The sequence below is a fragment of the Morus notabilis genome, unplaced genomic scaffold (assembly GCF_000414095.1).
Source record: "Morus notabilis unplaced genomic scaffold, ASM41409v2 Scaffold812, whole genome shotgun sequence".
Taxonomy (NCBI): Eukaryota; Viridiplantae; Streptophyta; class Magnoliopsida; order Rosales; family Moraceae; genus Morus; species Morus notabilis.
Genome location: NW_010361467.1, coordinates 330924 through 351109, shown reverse-complemented (window position 1 = coordinate 351109; position 20186 = coordinate 330924). Strand labels below are relative to the sequence as shown.

At 37.0% G+C, this 20186-nt stretch overlaps 3 protein-coding genes and 1 pseudogene across 3 annotated transcripts; 1 reads left to right on the top strand and 3 right to left on the bottom strand.

The window, feature by feature from the left end:
• Positions 1-5: 5 nt before the first annotated feature.
• On the bottom strand, positions 6-8544 carry LOC21394741 (the record flags this gene model as incomplete). The annotated part of the gene is made up of 20 exons (XM_024166575.1): positions 8370-8544; positions 7828-7980; positions 7587-7746; positions 7012-7321; positions 6770-6907; positions 6486-6681; positions 6240-6370; positions 5810-6022; positions 5212-5378; positions 4055-4133; positions 2875-3834; positions 2406-2773; positions 2152-2235; positions 1963-2067; positions 1465-1719; positions 1266-1334; positions 896-1123; positions 630-743; positions 248-364; positions 6-108 (listed from the first exon to the last, which is right to left on the bottom strand). Coding segments are annotated over exons 1-20 (4053 nt in total), but the record flags the coding sequence as incomplete, so codon positions are not given.
• Positions 8545-9783: 1239 nt separating this feature from the next.
• LOC21394740 (plastidial pyruvate kinase 2) lies at positions 9784-13856 on the top strand. Its single transcript, XM_024166574.1, has 12 exons — positions 9784-10195; positions 10272-10559; positions 11161-11326; positions 11672-11806; positions 11978-12088; positions 12190-12278; positions 12445-12507; positions 12651-12826; positions 13003-13105; positions 13269-13417; positions 13539-13647; positions 13815-13856. The coding sequence occupies exons 1-12, from the start codon at positions 9962-9964 to the stop codon at positions 13854-13856; spliced, it is 1665 nt and encodes a 554-aa protein (XP_024022342.1). The 5' UTR covers positions 9784-9961.
• Positions 13857-15065: 1209 nt separating this feature from the next.
• Positions 15066-16250, bottom strand: LOC21394739 (hevamine-A). Its single transcript, XM_010099584.2, has one exon. The coding sequence runs from the start codon at positions 16198-16200 to the stop codon at positions 15298-15300; it is 903 nt and encodes a 300-aa protein (XP_010097886.1). The 5' UTR covers positions 16201-16250; the 3' UTR covers positions 15066-15297.
• Positions 16251-18255: 2005 nt separating this feature from the next.
• On the bottom strand, positions 18256-19154 carry LOC21394738 (annotated as a pseudogene).
• Positions 19155-20186: the final 1032 nt, after the last annotated feature.

Genomic DNA, 20186 nt, shown 5'->3' with positions numbered 1-20186 from the left:
GTGATGTTCTCTTCAGTTTCTCTGTTGTCATCCAGACTTACAGTGTTGCTAGCAACACCCTTATTCGGTTCTCCAGGCTCCGACATGCCAGATTGTTGGCTGGAGGACCTGACAGTGAGCAAATGTATAAGGAAATTACTATGAGAGAGCAGTGCTATCAGGATCACATTCCATTCTCGAGAAACTGCGAATGCGGGACCAAGATAGAATACCAGATAGAGGAAATTATAATGGAAAACAAGCATACCGTTCTTCAACTCCTTCCTCAGCTCCATTTCCCAAACCATCCTCACTTGCTGCCCCCTCAATCGATATGTCAGCCCGCTTCACAACCTTTGACTTAGTGAGGGGTAACCGTTTTTTCCTACATCCAGAAAGCAAAATAAATTTGGTAAGACAGATTCAATGCAAGCAAAGTTAATGACAGATTCGTGTTTTCCTTAATGCAAGCAAAGTTAATGACATGATAAAATTTTCGGGGACGTCATACAAATGAATCCCAAAAGCAGAGAGGAGATGATTCAAATGAACAATATTTTTGTTTTTTTTTTTTTTATATATATAAAGGGAAAATTTCTAAAAAACTAAATTTAAATGTACAGAAATAATGCAAATAGAAACGTTTTTACTTTATAATAGACGCTAGCATTTCATTATGTGAATCATCTTCGGATAACTTTCCACCCACACTATGTCCCCCCACGTCCTCACTATATAGTCTGCCATTCTCCCTCTTTTTTCTCCTGAAAGTTTAAAAAATTACCGCATTAGATACTATCTTCAAATGTTTAAAGCTAGTTGACAATTAGTGGATGAAAGCTGAGCTGAGCAAGGGAAAACCTAACGCAGAAGAAAGCGTGAAACTATTTTGAAGTAAGAACATGGATGACATTACCCGTTCATCAATGATAGTAATGTCTCATCATCAGAGTCATTCACTTTGTCCGCAGAAATGTCATTAAGATCATCATCCCTCAAACGTATGTTGGTTTGAGATCTCTTCTGACGAGGAATACATAAGCCAAGCTGCTTAAGTTTACGAGAAACTTGAGAAGCTGTGAATTTATTATCCGCATCCAGTGCATTTGCAATCATGTAGCTGCACCTCTTGTGATCTTTATATCTGGGTGTACCAAAGAAAGCCCAAGAAGTTACTCTTTTACAAATATTAACAACCAAGCTAGCATGTACTTTTAGTTCCTTCAGCAATTGTCAAGTGCAAAGAAATCAGCTTTATCGTTGGATCGAGTTAAGTAGACCCTTACTGCTCATACAAAGTTCTAATGGTTGCTTCCTGATCTTCACTAAAGGCACGAACTCTTTTTCTTGCATGCCTATAAAAATAAGCAACTATAATAAGAAAAATGATGCTAATGGATTAACAGTAGTAACAGAAACAACATGAACAGCAATAACAAAAGAATAGAAGTTAACAACTTGACTTAAATAAAAAGGAAAACTTACGCAGGCTGGCTCAATAAAGTTTTCTCCAAATCGTTTGAGTCACCAAGAGTACCAACTGTCTCCACCCCATTTTTTTCTCCGTCAAGTTTATCAGGGTCAAAAGAACTAGGTACATCAGCACGGCGTAACCTTTTTCTTGATGCACGTTTAAGTCCAAGTTGTTTAAGCTTCTTAGAAACTTGAAGCGATGAAACTCTACCATCGGAATCTAGATCTTCTGCTATAAGTTGACTACAATCCTGGCTATCCTTGAATCTGGATACACGGCATTTGTCAAAAAAATATTAGATCCAAAAATTTTGGCAACCGCTAAATGGAAAATAAAGTGAGCAGATCATGTTACGTTGCACTATAAGAATAACCTTCTTAGGATAGGGAATGGGATATCCCAAATAACTGGACAATGGATTCAACATGTCTTGCATAAGACATACATATGAAAAGTTAAAATACGTAAAAGAAACTCTGGTGGACATCAATAGGTTAGAACACACATACTTCTCATAGAGATTCCTGATTTTCTCATCCAGCTCACTGCCAAGAACAATTCTTTTCTTTATCTTAGCAACTCTTTCAGATGCATGTTCCACGGCCTTCTTCGCACTGCAAGAGAAAAATCTTGAGACTACACAAAAGCAAAATTTTAATTGCAATACAATGAAAGAGTTGTCTTTCCAGAGGGCGTACTTGTTATTACTTTCTTGTCCATCAAACCCACCATCTAAAGTAGATGAAGTGTTTCCCTTTAATTCGCCAATCTCTTCCTCACTACTGCACAAAGAAAGGAGACATATTCATAATTCTATCCGCATTATACTGGTTAATCAAAGTCATTTTTTAGATGGTCTAAGATTTTATAATGATTTACTTCAGGTAAAAAAAGAAAAAAAAATGTGATGAAGGCAAGTTGTGGATCTTGGAAGTTTCAAAACATATCTTACTTATTGCCCAGGTCGTGTGTGATCACAACATCAGCTTCATCATCACCAAGTGCATCTGCTATGCTTCTGTGAGTCCATTCCTTGTCCTGTGATGAGCCAATACCTACATTCCCGAAATTTTTTTGCCAGTTCTTACTTTCTCTCTTGTAGTGGCCAAGCTCATGCAGTAAATATTCAGCATTAATGTAATGGCATTCTCTCCGAGTCTTCCAGAAGAGAGCTTCCACGAAAAGAAGGGGCTGATTTTTCATTTTCTTAAGCATTTTTCTTACCAAACTCGTCAGAAAATTAACAATATTTGCATATTCTTTAGATGGGCATGATTTTTGCTCAGCCAGGATATCGTAAAATGTTGTGAGGAGTGATAGCTGCATTATTAGTTTAAACAAGCAGAAAAAAGATGGGTGAGTTATGCATCTCGCAGGTGATCGCTTAGCATTTAAAAGTGCTTTGGATTTAAAAGTTTGACCTGATACAGCATTGGGGAGAGCTCCAGGTCATCACTGATCCTTCGCAGCATTCTTATTATGTAATCATTTGTACTTGTGGAATTACTCTTATAAAACTTAAGCAACCAACACAGTTTCTGAATGATATTGTTGCTGGCAAAAGAAGAAACAAAAGTTGATGCATTGAAATCAACTTCATCAGTCACGGCCTCCTGCTCATCACCAGAAGAATCACCGGTGTCATAGAGATCATCGTTTGCATGGCCAGAATTCTTGACCTCCGTTTCTAGCAGGCTACCACCAATGACATCTGTCTCCAGCACTGACCCTTCACATTTATCAGTATGAGCAGGGTTAATGGTCTCTTGGTTTCCAATGACATCTGTCTCCAGCACTGACCCTTGACATTTATCAATATGAGCAGGGTTAATGGTCTCTTGGTTTCCAATGACATCTGTCTCCAGCACTGACCCTTGACATTTATCAATATGAGCAGGGTTAATGGTCTCTTGGTTTCCAATGACATCTGTCTCCAGCACTGACCCTTGACATTTATCAATATGAGCAGGGTTAATGGTCTCTTGGTTTCCAATGACATCTGTCTCCAGCACTGACCCTTGACATTTATCAATATGAGCAGGGTTAATGGTCTCTTGGTTTCCAATGACATCTGTCTCCAGCACTGACCCTTGACATTTATCAATATGAGCAGGGTTAATGGTCTCTTGGTTTCCAATGACATCTGTCTCCAGCACTGACCCTTGACATTTATCAATATGAGCAGGGTTAATGGTCTCTTGGTTACCGTCAGAACTCGTATTTTGGATATCCTTGTGCGTATCACCCATTTCTGCTGGCTGCTCACCATTAGAAACCCCATTCTCACTCTGAATGGAGGAAGGTTCTCCTGTGAGTACAGTTTTGGTTTCCTTATCTTTCAACGCTTTCTTCTTTCTCCCTTTCCTGGATTTTTTAGAAACCTTCGCCATTGAAAAAGGTAAATCTTAGTGTCGATCATTAGGACAAAATGCTATCTGGTACTTATAAACAGAGGTATTCATGTGCACGATTAAATTTCAAAGAATCCTAATACCAACACCAGCACACATAGCATATATATTAAGTCAGACAAAATACTTATAAATGAGTAGCCAGTAGTATAATGCTTTCGGCGGCAACAGAAAGTCAAAAAAGATATACCCTTAGTGTTCCACGCGCTTGGAGATTCTCCATGAGCTGAAGAACTTTACATATCATCTCCGTCAAATTTTCGAGATCACTGAAATAAAAAATTCATAAATAAGGTCCCACACCAACACTTCAAACCAAAAATTCTGAGGTTCTATGTTTGATTAGTATAATACACATTAAATAATTCATAAATAAGGCCCCACACCAACACTTCAAACCAAAAATTCTGAGGTTCTATGTTTGATTAGTATAATACACATTAAATAGTAGAAACATATGGGGACATATAAGAGGACCTTATAGCTAAGAAGAGGAAAGAGAGCAGAGATTCATAAAGGAATGCGGATAAGGTCCATTGGAGACTATAATGCATACACATCTAAAACGCATGAAAATACTTGCATAAATATGAAAGAGAGAACAGAGAAACGGCAAATCATGGTATTCAAATTGCGAAAACTAGCAATAATCCTTTTGATCAAGTCATAATATAGCTTATTCAAAAACAAATATTAGTCATTTCTCGCCTCTAATATTATAGCCCCAATTACCCAGTTTGCCATCTTAATCATGGGGAAGAAAATGATGAACCTACTATTAACAGCATAAAAAATAAAGCAGTAGAAAGATATTTTGGTTTTGAATAATAATAAACATGAGGCTGAAAATGCGCCTTATGTGATATTGCTTTTCTGTTAAGATCTAGAGCACAAGAAATCTACCCAATGTAATTTATTGGTGGGTGGATTTTGTTTAATCTTAACTATTTCTTTCGTTAACTAATCAAATGGTTTGTTGAAGATCGGAGATTAAAATATGTAAAACATTTTTACATGCATCATTATACATATAATTAAGAATTTTATATTGCTGGAAACAGAAGCTAGCTGACAAATCAGATTGCCGATTCTAAAGTCTAATAAATTGGAGTGACATCAGAAGAAGAATCTGCACCTTGTAGCTTAAATCATATGTGAAAACTTTTAAAGGTTATTAGAAACATAAGATGCTGAAAAAAGTTCCTTAAATTTTGATGAGAATCTTCATTGTCGATTGAGAATTGAAACCTAAAACTCTTTGACACTAGATTTGAAGCTACAGAACTAGTGTAAAAAAGTACAATAAAGATAGGAATAGGACAGATCATAAAAGGATGTGGAGAAAACCTTTTGGCCTGCTTATGAGTGTCAAATGATTTGAGCAAATTTAGGAGGAACTGAGTCAACCCTTGATCAGTTTGATCATAAAATAACTTGTAAAGAAGGATGCGAGCTGTTTGTGACTCTTTAGAGTCCTCTGGTAGTACCGTAAGCACCAAATCTAGCATGCAAATCTGCAAGCAGGAAGCTTTGATTATGACGATGTAAGAAGCAATCAGAGGGAGGTTCGTTAACCACATCTAGCATGCAACTTTAATTATTTCGTTCAGATCAATCTAAAGTACAACTTACTCTCTAAGGTTCGTTTTACTTTCTGCTATATGTAAAATAAGGCGCCAATTATAAACTCAAACATAATACGAAGATACAAAATTATGGAACTTCCAAAAACTCATGTCTTGATCATGATAATTTTAGAAAATTCAAGAGTACTTCCAAGACGTGGATGGTCAAGTTCTATATGCATGTGTAAGCAACCAGCAAACATTTCTGTAGTATGAATCATGTGAATATCAATATCCAATTACCAAGATAGACAGACATTCAATGTACGGATACAGAAAACAAGATAGGATCATTGAGCAAGCTGAATAAATTAAATTACCATATTTTTCATAAGAGAACCAGCTGCGGACAGGAACTTAAAGTTATGTGTTTCCTTTAAGCCTTCAAATGTATTACGCCAATGTGAAAAGACTAACTGAAACATCGATTCATTCATTGATGCTGCAATAGGTCCACACATATCCCCTCCAAAATGTGTCTTATCAGCATGCGCATCATCAAGAACTTCAGATGTATCTGCTCCGATGTTTGGCTGTTGAAGCACAAAAGATCGAGGTAAATATTTTTCATTCTAAATGAAGCATACCACTAATGATATATGTTCTTGTTTCCTCAGAAATGGGAAATCCCCATACTTTGGGTTTATATCCAAGAAAAAAAAATTGAGGTAAAAGAATTCCAAAAGAAAACATTTATAGCCTTAAAACTGAAGAAAGTATAAAGGAAAGATATTAACTTCGATGTCTTACCTTAAAGGTAAAAAACTTGTAATACTGAAAAGAAGTGACAAACTGAGCAACCTGAAAGAAGACAATGACATCACTCTGTTGTACCGAGTGGTGCTCCTTTTCAATATCCTCGCGGAGCAACTGCATTAAAACTGATGCATGTGTGGATGACATTGATATAATAGAAACAACATGAAATAGAGCAGAAAACAAAATAGAAACTAAATCAATACAAAGAAATCATTTTCCATTATAAACGAAGCATACCATTGTATCCTCCCCCTGATAAAAAGTGGTTCACAAAATCATGAAGTAGTTTCAGAATTTCATCCTTTGATGAAGGCAATATCCCATGATCCCATGCAATTTTTTTAGTGGGACCACGATGAACTTTATGTGGTTTAATAAGGGTATCACGGGAAACAGAAGTAGGCTTTGCATTGAAAACTGCCTTTGAACCATCCTGCCAAGCAAAAACAACTAGTGCTACTAAAACTCAAAATTCAAACACCCCTACTAGCATCAGCCTGAAGGAAAATCAAAATTCATACCATGGTAAGCCGAGAAAATGTTCCAATAAAATGCGAATGACGGACCAAGTTGCGGACTCTGGAAAGTTTTCTCTTCTCCTCTTCCTCTTCCATAATAGACTTGAGACTGTTAAGAGAAGCTTTGGAGTTTTCATCAGCCTATTTCAATAAAATTTGTTAATTATTTACGTTAATGCAGCAAGCTTGGCACAGCATTATTATTGCAACAATAAAATATAGAGGCGGAAATTAAGGTAACCAACCTTAGGACCTTTTAGATGTGCTTTAGCAACCAACTCTGGCTCTTGACCCATAAAAGCGTAATGAAAAATATCCAACAAAAGCAAGTTATCATTACGAAGATAGCCACCAAAATGCTGGGTTATAACTATAATCAAGTCCATAACATTCTCACGGAATAAAAGCTCCAAAAATTTATCTCTTAGTGATATAAAGTGACTGGCAGTTCCCCCAGCCTTCTGCTGCAGTGAGATTTCTTGAATGGCCAAAATATTTCTGAATAAAGTAAGTATCAGCTGCACCAATTTCCAGTCATCCTCTGTTAATGCATCACTGTGTGACAGAATTAATCATGAAATCAAATAATGGGTTATTCATAAAGCCAATCAAAATTTTCAGAGAATGGGAAAAATATTTCATGTTGTAAAACATCACTAGCCAATGCATTTGAAAAATAAACCTCTGAAGATTTCAGAACAACATAATATGACAGAGCAACATTGAACCCTAAATGTCCTTATCACGCAAATATCACAAGTTTTCCTGGATTGCTAAGCAACCAAAGCTAACTATACAAGTAAACAAAATTTTCACTCACCGTTCCAGATTTTCCAGTGGGCTTTCCAGAAGTGATACTATAACTGCTACAATGTCACTGCACGTAATTGAAGACTTGAAACGCCATAAATACTCGATCTGATCTGATATGTCATTTGATGATGGCTCAATTGGCATAGTTAGGAACACCAAAACTTTAACTGAAACATTAAAAATAAAATGGCTTTAGTATCAATGCTTGGTGTTATGTCCACCAAATTTCTTTTCTTTTTAACTAATACCTGCATTTAGAACTAAGTTACGATCTTCTTGGCAATGTTCAATAATGGGAATCAAATCTTTAGAAACAGTATTCCATTTGCAGACTTGCTTAAACACGTCTCGATTCTGCGGATCATCGCGCCTCAAAAACCTCAGCAAATCTTTCAAATTATCTGCTCGGAAAAATTAAAAATGTTGACCATACCAAATCAAACCATTTCTACATAAAAAAGTAGGTGAAATAGAACAGTAATCCTTATAAACAGATTCCACGATGAAATGATAAACCAGGTATAATATAGAATATAACTTCAGAAGACATAATAACACTAAACAATCTCAAACGCCAGAGTTGAATTTGCAATCAGAAAAAATTAAGCAAGGACAATTAAGCAAAATCAACGACGAAACCACTTTTTTCTCAGCGACCAAACGGAATCCTAATATTATTGAAACGGCAAAAAAAATGGAAATGAAGTAAAATTAGTAGCTTAATTTTTCTTGTTCCAACAATGTCATCGCAAAACCGGAAGGAAATCATTAACAGAGGTGAAAAATGTACCTAAGCAATACTCTCCCTTTGAGTACCCGATCCGATTGCCGTCTCGGTCCTCTTCGACCACTCCGAGGCCGGCGCAGATCGCCGATAAGCCCTCCATGTCCATCTTACGGTGGTGGTAGGGTTTAAGAAATTGGGGATTTTGCAAAACCTGAGAAATCCCAAAAGCGATACAGATCTAATCTCTCTGTGTATGAGATTGAGAAAGAAGAAGAGCGTGGTGTGGTGGCTACTAGGGCTTTGTGGCGCGAATTAGAAATAGATTTTCCCGCGCATTTAGAGGCAGAGTTGATGACGATCCCATACAACTCGGTGTACGGTAAGCTCCAGGTAACCAATACGTGGCAAAATGCAATTAGTTTGGAGTTTTCCAACTTCGGAAACTAGACTTTGAGGCCTGAGGGCTTAGCTCAGCCCAATTTGGATTTTGTCGGCCCAACAACGTCCAGTGTCCATGGATAAGCAGCCGAGGGCCGAGGCCCCGCCATTTTCTTTTTTCTTTTTTTCTTTTGAAAAAAGTAAATCTCACTTTAATAAATTCTTTACTTGTACGTTTTTTATAACCCTATTCTATTTTTCAAAATCTTAATTATTTAACACATTTTGTTTGTTGTCTTACTCGATAAAAAATAAAAAATATATATTTTGTATTTTTGTTAGAAAAAGAATAGTATTATTAACTTGTTTTACATTTTTGGTTGTATTATTGACTCGGACAATAATAATACACTAATTTTTCCTAGAAAAAACACACACACGCAACAAGTGACAAATTGCACGATTTCTTGCATACTTCGCAGAGACCCAAAATTCCTAACCACTCTGATCCGAACAAAGTGATTTAAAATAAATAAAACAATTAAGATTGTGTTTGATACGAGGGTTTTAAAATCAGAATTATAATTCTAGTTTAAATCTTTATTTATTTACAAAAAGTAAAAAATAATTTTTAAAATTAATATTTGATTTAAATGATTCTGATTTAAAGTTTGAATTTAAATGTAATGTTTTAAACCATAATTATCCAAAAAAAGAAAACCACCTCTTTTTTTAATTTTGATTGGTTCAAACCACTAATTTTTATTCTGATTTTAAAAGTATGATTTGAACCCTAAATTTAAACATAAATTATGATTTTAATTCTAAAACTAAAATTACCATGATTTAAACTCTCCTACTAAATACAATTAAGTTAACCACTAATTTTTATTCTGATTTTAAAAGTATGATTTGAACCCTAAATTCAAACATAAATTATGATTTTAATTCTAAAACTAAAATTACCATGATTTAAACTCTCCTACTAAATACAATTAAGTTAAAAAAAAAAAAAGAGACAGAAAAGAAAGAAGAGAGAGAGAAGCCTTAGCGCCACGTCCGTTGGTAATGGTTCGATATAACCAAAGCCTCCTCAAAACCTCCGCCCAAAATTATAGCGGCGATTTCTTCAACATCCCAACTTGACAAAACATTCATTTTATACTTTAACTGCTACTACTGTACTACACAGACGCAGCTCTCTCTCTCGAAAACTCCATTCTCTCTTCTCTCTCTCTCTCCAAAGCTTCCAACTTTCTCTCTCCTCCTCCACAACAATGTCTCAGGTGGTGGCCACACGGTCGATTCAGACCTCCTTCCCCTCCCCTTCCTCCGGATCCGTACCCGACCGGGTCGAGAAGCTCAAGCCTGCGAGCTTCGCCGCCAAGCTTCTCTTCAACGACCGCAAGAAGAGCTCCATCAGTGCTGTTTCCGCTCGGAAGTCTCAGATCACCGCGAAGAGATCCGTACAAGCCGAGGTCGTCCCCGTTTCCCCCGAGGATACGCCCAAGGTTCGTGCTTTTATTTTTCTGTTTGGTTGTCGGGAAAATTTTGGGGAAATTTTGATTTTTGGTGGTGTTGATTCAGGTGGAGGAGGAATTTCAGCAGCTGCGTGGATTGCAGCAATTTGGCGACACGTCAGTGGGAATGTGGTCGAAGCCGACGGTTAGGAGGAAGACGAAGATTGTTTGTACGATTGGTCCTTCAACGAACACGCGAGAGATGATTTGGAAGCTGGCTGAGGCTGGGATGAACGTTGCTCGGCTGAACATGTCCCATGGAGACCACGCCTCTCATAAGAAAGTTATCGATTTGGTTAAGGAGTACAATGCGGCAAACAAAGACAATGTCATCGCTATCATGCTCGATACAAAGGCAAGATTTTCACAATCTCTTTCTTTTGTCCGCATTATTTACGTTAATTCGCCGACCAAATTGCCTAGCTTAGTGAATTTGTGTATGCTTAGCTTAGAAATGTCAAATGTGAGTGATCGTGACATTTATGGAAATATAATACATATCTCTTCCACCAAGTTCCCATCTTTTTTTTTTGTATTAAAAAGGACAAAAAAAAAATCAAAATCATTGCTTTAACTGCCAGATTATATGTACTTAACTGAAAAATATCCCTTGGAAGTGATTGGAACATTTATGAAAAGAATTACTCTCATTGCCAAGTTCCCATTTCTCGTTTTACTTTATCCTGAAACTTGGCTGGGTTCGGGACCCAGCAGCTAAAAAGTTGTCAAACTACAAGTGGGAGTTATAGAGACGAAGTGACAATTGATTAATGGGTTATATACCTTTTTGTGGAAATAACAAAGGTAAAATCGTGCATTAGAAATGCGAATCATACTATTTTTGTTCTCATGATTCTCTAGAGACAAAATATGTGTTTCCTTCAAGTACATGTTGATTGAGCTTCTTCTATAATTTGCTACTTGTATTGATGTTTCTTTTCATTGGTTACCGCCAGGGCCCAGAGGTTAGGAGTGGAGACCTACCACAGCCAATCACATTAACAAGTGGACAAGAATTTACTTTTACAATTCAGAGAGGAGTTGGCACAGCTGATTGTGTGAGTGTGAACTACGATGATTTTGTTAACGATGTAGAAGTGGGTGACATGCTTCTTGTTGATGGTATGCTCTGGATTTTCCTTTGATATGCTAAGTTTTTGTTTTATGTGCTACCGTTCCAATAAAATCTGGTAGAAGAACATTTCTAGTTTATAGTTCAAGAGTCATATTGTCACGGGAAAATTCCTATTCTAGAAGTCTTGACTCATATCATTGTTGAACATGCTCCATGAAATCATATTGTCGCAAAATATCAGGATTATACTAGAAATGTTTTATGTTATGAAATCTTGATAGTCTTCAGCATCCAGTTTCTCTATTGGTGCTGCACTCTCGAGACCTATGATCATATGTATAGGTGGTATGATCACATCAAGTTCCATCATTAACTCTTGATACGTGTTGTAGGTGGGATGATGTCATTGACGGTGAAGTCCAAAACAAAAGATTCAGTCAAATGTGAGGTCGTTGATGGAGGAGAACTCAAGTCTAGGCGACATTTGAATGTTAGAGGGAAAAGTGCAACTTTGCCTTCCATTACAGGTTCGATTTTGAGTTATCAACAGTGTTTTTCCTTTGTAAGTATCTTATTTTTTTAATATACAGTATTATTAATATCCTTCCAATAATCATTGTTATCGATGATTTTAAAAGCAAGGAGAGCTATACTTTTTAGGTTTGGAAAATGAATTGTCTATGTTGGCTTTGTTGCAGAGAAGGATTGGGAAGATATCAAATTTGGAGTCGATAACAAAGTTGACTTTTATGCTGTTTCCTTTGTTAAAGATGCTGAAGTAGTTCATGAATTGAAAAATTATCTGAAGAGTAAGTATTTTGGACATGTATTTATTGTGCTTAGAAAATTCCATATAGAATGCTTTCCTACCAGACCTGAAGTTTCAACCTTTTTTTATTTAATGTCACAGGCTGCGATGCAGATATACATGTTACTGTGAAAATCGAAAGTGCAGACTCTATCCCAAACTTGCACTCCATTATCACGGCATCTGATGGGGTGATCTCCTCAATCATTGAACTGGAACTTGCTGGTCAATTATGATGAATTACTTGATCTTATCTGCATTGTTATCATTCTATCTGGAATATTGATCTTAATCTTAATGCTTGGCTTACTTGTATTACTGCCTATTAAACTTGATCACATGCGTTTTTCTTTTTAGGCAATGGTTGCAAGAGGAGATCTGGGTGCGGAGCTTCCTATTGAGGAGGTCCCCCTTTTGCAGGTAGCTTTCATTGTTTTGATAGAAGTGAAAAGCCAAAGATAACTTTGCTTATCTACTGCTATTTTCCAGTGGCAAATGGCAATGCAATGGGCATCAATTTGAGTTGCTTTTATATCCTTCTGAGATTCCTCTTCTTGTATTAGGAAGAGATAATCAGGATCTGTCGTAGCATGGGGAAGGCTGTCATTGTGGCTACAAATATGCTGGAAAGCATGATTGTTCACCCTACCCCAACCAGAGCAGAGGTGTCAGACATTGCAATTGCTGTTCGTGAGGGTGCTGATGCGGTCATGCTTTCTGGTGAAACTGCTCATGGAAAGTATGTTCCTAGTTTTTCTTTTTTCTTTTTCACATCTTTTGCCTGTTTCTAGGATTGTTTGACTCTCTAACTTTGTTGGTGTGCAATACTTGCACAGATGCACGTCATTGCAGTTGTGCAGATTCTTTAGGTGTAAGTACATATACCTTAAACATAGTAATTTTGCTTCCTTGTAGGTTCCCTTTGAAAGCTGCAAAAGTTATGCACACAGTTGCACTGCGGACAGAAGCAACTATAACTGGTGGTACAATGCCAGCTAATCTCGGTCAAGCCTTCAAGGTTAGTTGACAAGTTTATGATTCGGTAGCAATCATATTAGGTGGTGCATTAATCTTTCATGCTTCCCCGTTAAGGCCCTCCCAGCTTAAAAATTCTTTTTTTTTTTCCAATTTCATCTGATTGTTACATCAAGTACTGACGCAGAGTTGCTTTGCTTGTGTAGAACCATATGAGCGAGATGTTTGCTTACCACGCAACTATGATGTCCAACACTCTCGGCACCTCAATTGTTGTCTTCACAAGAACCGGTTTCATGGCTATTCTGCTGAGCCACTATCGACCCTCTGGCACCATTTATGCCTTTACAAATGAGTGAGTTCTAATGCTTCTTATGCGGCCCTGTCCCTTTAAAATACGAGCATCAATCAACTTTTTTTTTGTTTTGTCTGAATTTAACAGGTTGACTAACCACATAGTTTTGATGGCCATGCAGGAAGAGAATACAACAGAGACTGGCTTTATATCAGGGTGTATGTCCGATATACATGGAATTCTCGGATGATGCTGAAGAGACCTTTGGAAACGCGTTGGATTTACTGCAGGTAAGAACTTGAAGGAAGATTTATGTTGTCTGTCTTTGGTATCAACAGAAATATCTCAAGTTGACCAGAAGGTCATCTAGTAAATTACTCTATAAAAATGTCTAGGTCTCTTTATCTTTGGTCGCTGCTATTATTTATGATATACTTTCTGTGGTTTCAATATACAGAAACAAGGAATGGTTAAGGCAGGAGAAGAGGTGGCTCTATGATAAAAATTTAAATTCATGCACTTTAAAAAAGTATTTATCTCATTTTCTCGATTTAAGTATTATAACAGTCAAACTATGAAGTAACACTCCATAACCTTGTATATTTATTTTATTTTATATTTCTTTTCGAAGAGAAGAACACCAAAAACCGTTGGTGAGAGGAGAGATCGCATAGAAGTGTTTGATGCATGGTTTTTTTCCCTTTTTTTTTTTTTTTTTTTTTTTTTTTGTAGTTTTCCGTTTTGGATGAAAACTTGTCTGGTTGAGCATCTTATTGTCAACATTATTGTTTTGCCTGTTCTTTTCTTTTCAAGTCACTTTCAATTGTGTCATCGATTCTCGGCTCTGTTTAAATTTATTGTTGTTTAAAGTGACGGGGAAGATTATCCTAAATCTGTTTATGCTTGGAATCTTCGCGGAATCATTTTGCGAAGCTAAACCAAAGATTTATGAAGTAGGTGAAGTCCTTGACCATATCAACATGGCAAACTATTTACTCTCATGGATTTGGACGTACTCAATTTAACATTATCTTAAAGCTTATGCCTTCCCCACTACCAGCCAAGCCTGTCTGATGATGAAGCCGACAGAAACAAAGCTGCAGACAGACAGCCAAAGCCAAAAACAAAGAAAAACAGCAAAGCATGGCAGATAGCACGCATTCTATCCAGGGAAAAAAAGTAACAAGGCAAAACAAAAAACAAAAATGCTTTTGGCTCCTGCGGGATGCAACTTTCAACAAGAAACTACCACCGGTGCTGGCACCGGCGGTGGCGGCATAGTGCTATATGTTCAATGTTCGAGTCATGCCTCGCAGACAGACAGCCAAAGCCAAAAACAAAGAAAAACAGCAAAGCATGGCAGCTAGCACGCATTCTATCCAGGGAAAAAAAGTAACAAGGCAAAACAAAAAACAAAAACGCTTTTGGTTCCTGCGGAATGCAACTTTCAACAAGAAACTACCACCGGTGCCGGCACCGGCGGCGGCGGCATAGTGCTATATGTTCAATGTTCGAGTCATGCCTCACGCAAACGTTTTGAACTCTATGAACTTTTGGGCTATTAGTGTTGGAGTAGAGACGTGAAAACACCACTCATCTTCTTTTATTTATTAAAAAAAAAAAAAGAAAGAAAGAAAAGGAGTAGAGTGAAGTTCGCTTCAAAATAAAAATCAAATAAACAAACTACAGTAATTATCTGGCAAACTAGCAAAATTAACCGGAAGACCAGTGAATGAGGAAAAACCAGTGACACCTTCAAACTAGCATCATGATAGTTTAAACAAAAACTAACATCAGGATAGAAGGACCAATATGACTGCCATCATGCAGTTCCAATGCCGCTTCTCTTACATATATTGCAGGATTTATTATAGATATATATATATATATGGTTGAACTGTAGTTCAAACCGCGACATTCAGGTACTAGAAGCTACAAAGTTAAACGCTTTGAAGTATGGCTAAACTATATCCATTCTTGTCATCAAAGTACTTAGACCACAGCATCACACCTCCATACTTCGGTGACTTCTGTATCACTGGAAGAATTTCAGAAGTCAGAACCTTAGGCGGAATGTACCCGCTTCCTGCCGCCTGGGGAGCCGCCGGTAACCCCAAAAATATCCTCCCTGCCCTTATTGACGTAGTCCACCGGTTCCACGAATTCACAAGACGATTGATATCACCTGAACTATACTGGCATTGAGGGTTGTTATAGAACTGAACCCAAACATAGTCGAAAAGCCCGGTTTCAAGAGCATTCCCAAGAAACCTATCTGGAAATGGACACTGAGGTGCTGCAGTCAAGTAAACAGGTCTTTCTAGTTTGCTATACCCCTTCAAGTAACGAGCGAGATCGTCCCAATACCGCGTGGAGCCAAGCTCTATGTCGAAATCTACGCCATCCAAAACGGCATCACCTAAGGGACGTGAGAAAGACTTACCACCCAAGAAGTTGTTCCACAAGTAATCCGCTACATTCTTTGCATCTACAGTAGATGATAAAGAATAGGTTCCGATGCCTCCTCCAATGGAGAGCATCACCTTGATTCCTCGGCTTTGGCAGCTTCTTATGCCGTCGCTGACAACGGTGCAAGTCTTCAGAGCCGGGACGCAGTGGCCCGCGAGGTCGATTTGTGGGGTTTGGCCATTGCCAAATTTGTTGAGAAAGGCTATGTTTACAAATGAGTATTTTCCGGTGGCACATGTTTGGGCTAAGGTTCCCTCGTTGCCGTTTTGGCCCCAGTATATGGCTATGCCTCCACCGTGAGAGACTTGGATTGAGGCAAAAGCTTGAAGGATTAGTAAAAAAACTGGAATCATGACATGGGAACTTTGAGCCATTATTGTTTTTTGGTGGGATTTTTCTGTCCGATTTTTAACTCATAGAGCAGCGGTTTTTGGTTCTTATAAGCGTTTCAGTGCCGAGAAAGTCCCAATCAACTGTACAATTTGGATAACACAGTTACATGTTGACTGATGTCAACGTGATTTGTCTCATTAATTTCTAACGGCCCCACTGATAAGGATATTACTTGATTTAATTTTACGTAATATAAGACATTGTGATTATTTAATTTCTTCTTTCCTGATTTTAGGAAATTTGCATAGTTATTGATAGTTATTGTTCCTTTCCTTTTGTGTAGAGTTTGAACGTGTACATATGTGATCATCACTATAAGTGATGAAAATGAAATTATCTACAAATAAATGCATTTCACTGTGTGATGGTTCCTAGTATTAGCCATCAAAAATAAATATAAGAAAAACAAGAAAAAAAACAAAAATGAAAATAAAACATCCTTTGTGGACCACTACTCACAAAAGACTGCCCTGGAGGTGAGATTGATCAAGATCCTGATGCTACTGATGGCAATGGAAACGACAAGAAGATGAGGATGGTTTTGTAACTCCTGGCTTTTATGTTAGTATTGGGATTGGCTTTTTCATTGGATTCTGGGGAGTTTGTGGCAGTTTAGTGCTCAAAATTTCTTGGAGATATGCCTATTTTCGCTTCTCTGCTGATACAAAAGATTGGATCTACGTGAGAGTAATAATATTCTTCAAGTCAAGATTTCCAGGAGGGCACTAAATGATGAGTATATTATGGATGGAAAAAAAAAAAAGATGGGTTCTTTCTATCTACCATTTCTGCGGTGGATTAATCAACACAAGACAATGTAATCAGAAAATCATATGTTGATTGCTGGAGAATAATCTTTGAAATTCAATAATTGTGCTTACAAATTAGTTTTGCATAAACTCAGCAAATTACAAAAATATCTGCTGACTTCATTATGGTATTGTTTTGATATTAGGAACAATGTTTTTCCTTTATCGTTCGGGCATGAGAGCGAAATATATGATTGTACGAGAGAGGGCAATATATATATTTGTCTTAATGATACTATAATAAATACGAAATGTTGTTTTACCTGAAAGAACAAAATTAAACGACATTTTGTTTTCTCTGGATGCTTTTTTACCCGAAAGAACTGCACGGGGTTGATTTTAATTGGGAAAAAAAAATGACATGTAGATTCTATGGTGCTGTTAAATCCTGGAAAGTAAACATGTAATCGTTTCTACTGAAAGGAAACGACATGTTGTCTTGTAATATTACGCGGCATTTACTCATGACCATTTGATCTTTATAAACGATATGTCGTTTCCAGTTATGTATTGACGTCATTTTTGTTGTTTTTGTCGTTTTTGGTGTATATGTCGTTGTCCATCTTTTTCTTCTTTTTTTTTTTTTTTTTTTTTTTGTGCTCAAAAATTTCATTTCATTATCATCGTTCTTCTCCTAGTTTGATGTCGATGAAAGAAGTTATTCTTGTTTTAATGTGAATAGGATCTTAAATTTATCTCGCTCTTCTTCTGTATCTTTGTCCCTTTAATGATGACACATTTAGATGGACGTTCCTTCAAATTATTGACATTGTCTACTTTCGTCTCTAAACTTAATTATTTTCTTAGTAAATTATTTCTTGAAGTTTGACAAATTGTAGTTTTGGGTTTTTCCGACACGACCAAGTAAATGAGAGGGTGTTTAATGTTTTCTTTTTCAATCAAGGGGTGGTGAACGTTAATTTTTTCGGTCAATGGACAATGAGTGATTCTAATTTCGTCAAAATACAATAGGTACTAGTGTAAATTGCCCCCGGATTATACATATAATACTGCGTGGTACATCTAAAGAAGAATATTAACCTTTTAAGGGCTCGTTTATTTTACCGATTCGAATTTAGAATTTGAGTTTTGTTACTGTAAAAAGTTTTTAAAAATGATCACATTTAACTTTTTTACTACGGTAAAAAATTCTCACATAAAGTCACATCTCAACTCAAATTAAAAACTTATATCAGCTTTTAACACATATATAGGAAGATTATGTTATTAGACACTATTTTTTACGACATCACTATATCCACTCCTATAATCAAAATACTTAGACCACAGCATCACCCCACCATAGTTTGGCGACCTCCTTATCACTGGAAGAATCTGTGCCGTCAAAACATTAGTTGGTATGCACCCACTTCCTGATGCCAATACGAGAGGCTAGTAATCCCAAAAATACCCTCCCATTTTTCACCAAAGAAGCCCATCTATTCCACGAATCTATAAAGATTATTAATACCGCCATATCTATACTGGCATGAAGGATCATTGCAGAATTGGACCCAAACAAAGTCAAAAAGCCCTGTATTTAATTTTAGGGCATTGCCAAGAAACCTATCTGGAAATGGACACTGAGGAGCAGCAGATAGGTACACAGCTTGTCCCGGTTGGCTATACCCTTTTAAGTAACGAGCAAGTTCGTCCCAATACAGCTTTGAGCCAAGCTCTATGTCAAAATCTATGCCATCCAATATGGCATTCCCAAAGGGACGAAGTGCCGAATATGACTTGCCACCCAAGAAACCGTTCTATAAGAGTTTCATCACATTTTTCGCGTCTGCGGTTGATGCAAGGGAGAGCATCACCTTGATTCCGCAGCCTTGGCAATAACTTATGCCGTCACTGAGAATGTTGCAGCCGTTGATGGATTGTGGATTGCAGTGACCTGCGAGATTGAGATTGATTTCGGGTTTTCGACCATTGCCAAACGCGTTAAGAAAAGCTATGTTCACGAATGAGTATTTGCCTGTGGCACATGCTTGGGTTAAGGCTCCCTCATAGCTTGATTGGCCCCAATATATGGCAATCCCACCAGATTGAGAGGTTTTAAGTAGGGTTAGAATAATTAATATTACAAGGAGTAGAATTTCACGAGCTTCAAAATTTGTTGTCATTTTTTTTGTCGTGCTAGTATTTGTGAATCTAATTTCTTTGTATGTTACTAATTGAAGAGATATCTTTATATAGAAGCCTCATTTTTCAATCAACGTTTCGTATCGGTTCATGAAGCCCGTTGGTTTGACTTTGTTGTCTCAAATTGCATGCGTACGTGGTTGCGCTGCTGGTAACAACAAGAATTGAAAATATAATATTACTTTTCTAGAATATGCAGGATTAGATTGCATGTTAATATCTGTATATATATAACGAGGAAAAAAAAAAGAATATATTTAAGAAATAATATTTAGGTCCCGTTTAGTTTACTGATTCGAGTTTTTAATTCGAGTTGAGATGTAACTTTATGTGAGATCTTTTTATTGTAGTAAAAAAATTAGATGTGACTGTTTCCAACAAATTTTTATTATGCCAAAACTTAAATCAGTAAAATGAACAGGGTCTTAATTTACATATAATTTCGAAAGAAACTTTTCTGTTGAACATGGTTCATAATAAATAACATTGATATATAATACTATTACATTTTTTTTTCTTTTTTACCTTATTCGTCAATAAATTGTAAAAGTCTTCATGAAAGTGCGTATTTCTTGGCGTTAAAAATGATTTGATAGTTTAACATGATTATATTAATGTTGGGGAGACACCACATACGAAACTGGCTTAACACACTTCAGGAGCCCACTTGTTGGGGAGACACCACATGCAAAATTGACTCAACACACTTCAAGAGCCCAACTTGACCCAAAAGGTTAACCTATTAGGTCTTGAGTACGTCTATGTAAATAAACCACTTCACATTCTCATCTACTTTTCATGTGGGACAACACACACATGCACTTTTCTCAACAATCTATCCATCATGTGTGTGTTCACCGAGCTCTCCCTCGAATTAAAGTTTCAAGTAGCCAGCATATCCAAGTATCACACTCCAAATGGGAGCCAACTCAAGCATGGGAAAGAGATCCGAAACCATGCGAGTCTACCAAATGCTCCACCATCCGCGCACCTGCAGGAACACCAACTCTCCA

What these genes read in the sequence shown, in the direction of transcription:
- LOC21394740 (XM_024166574.1), top strand. Translation starts at nt 9,962, where the DNA reads ATGTCTCAGGTGGTGGCCACACGGTCGATTCAGACCTCCTTCCCCTCC. An exon ending in CCCCCGAGGATACGCCCAAG is followed by an intron (nt 10,196 to 10,271) that starts GTTCGTGCTTTT and finishes GTGTTGATTCAG; the next exon opens with GTGGAGGAGGAATTTCAGCA. An exon ending in ATTGAAAAATTATCTGAAGA is followed by an intron (nt 12,089 to 12,189) that starts GTAAGTATTTTG and finishes TTAATGTCACAG; the next exon opens with GCTGCGATGCAGATATACAT.
- LOC21394739 (XM_010099584.2), bottom strand. Translation starts at nt 16,200, where the DNA reads ATGGCTCAAAGTTCCCATGTCATGATTCCAGTTTTTTTACTAATCCTT.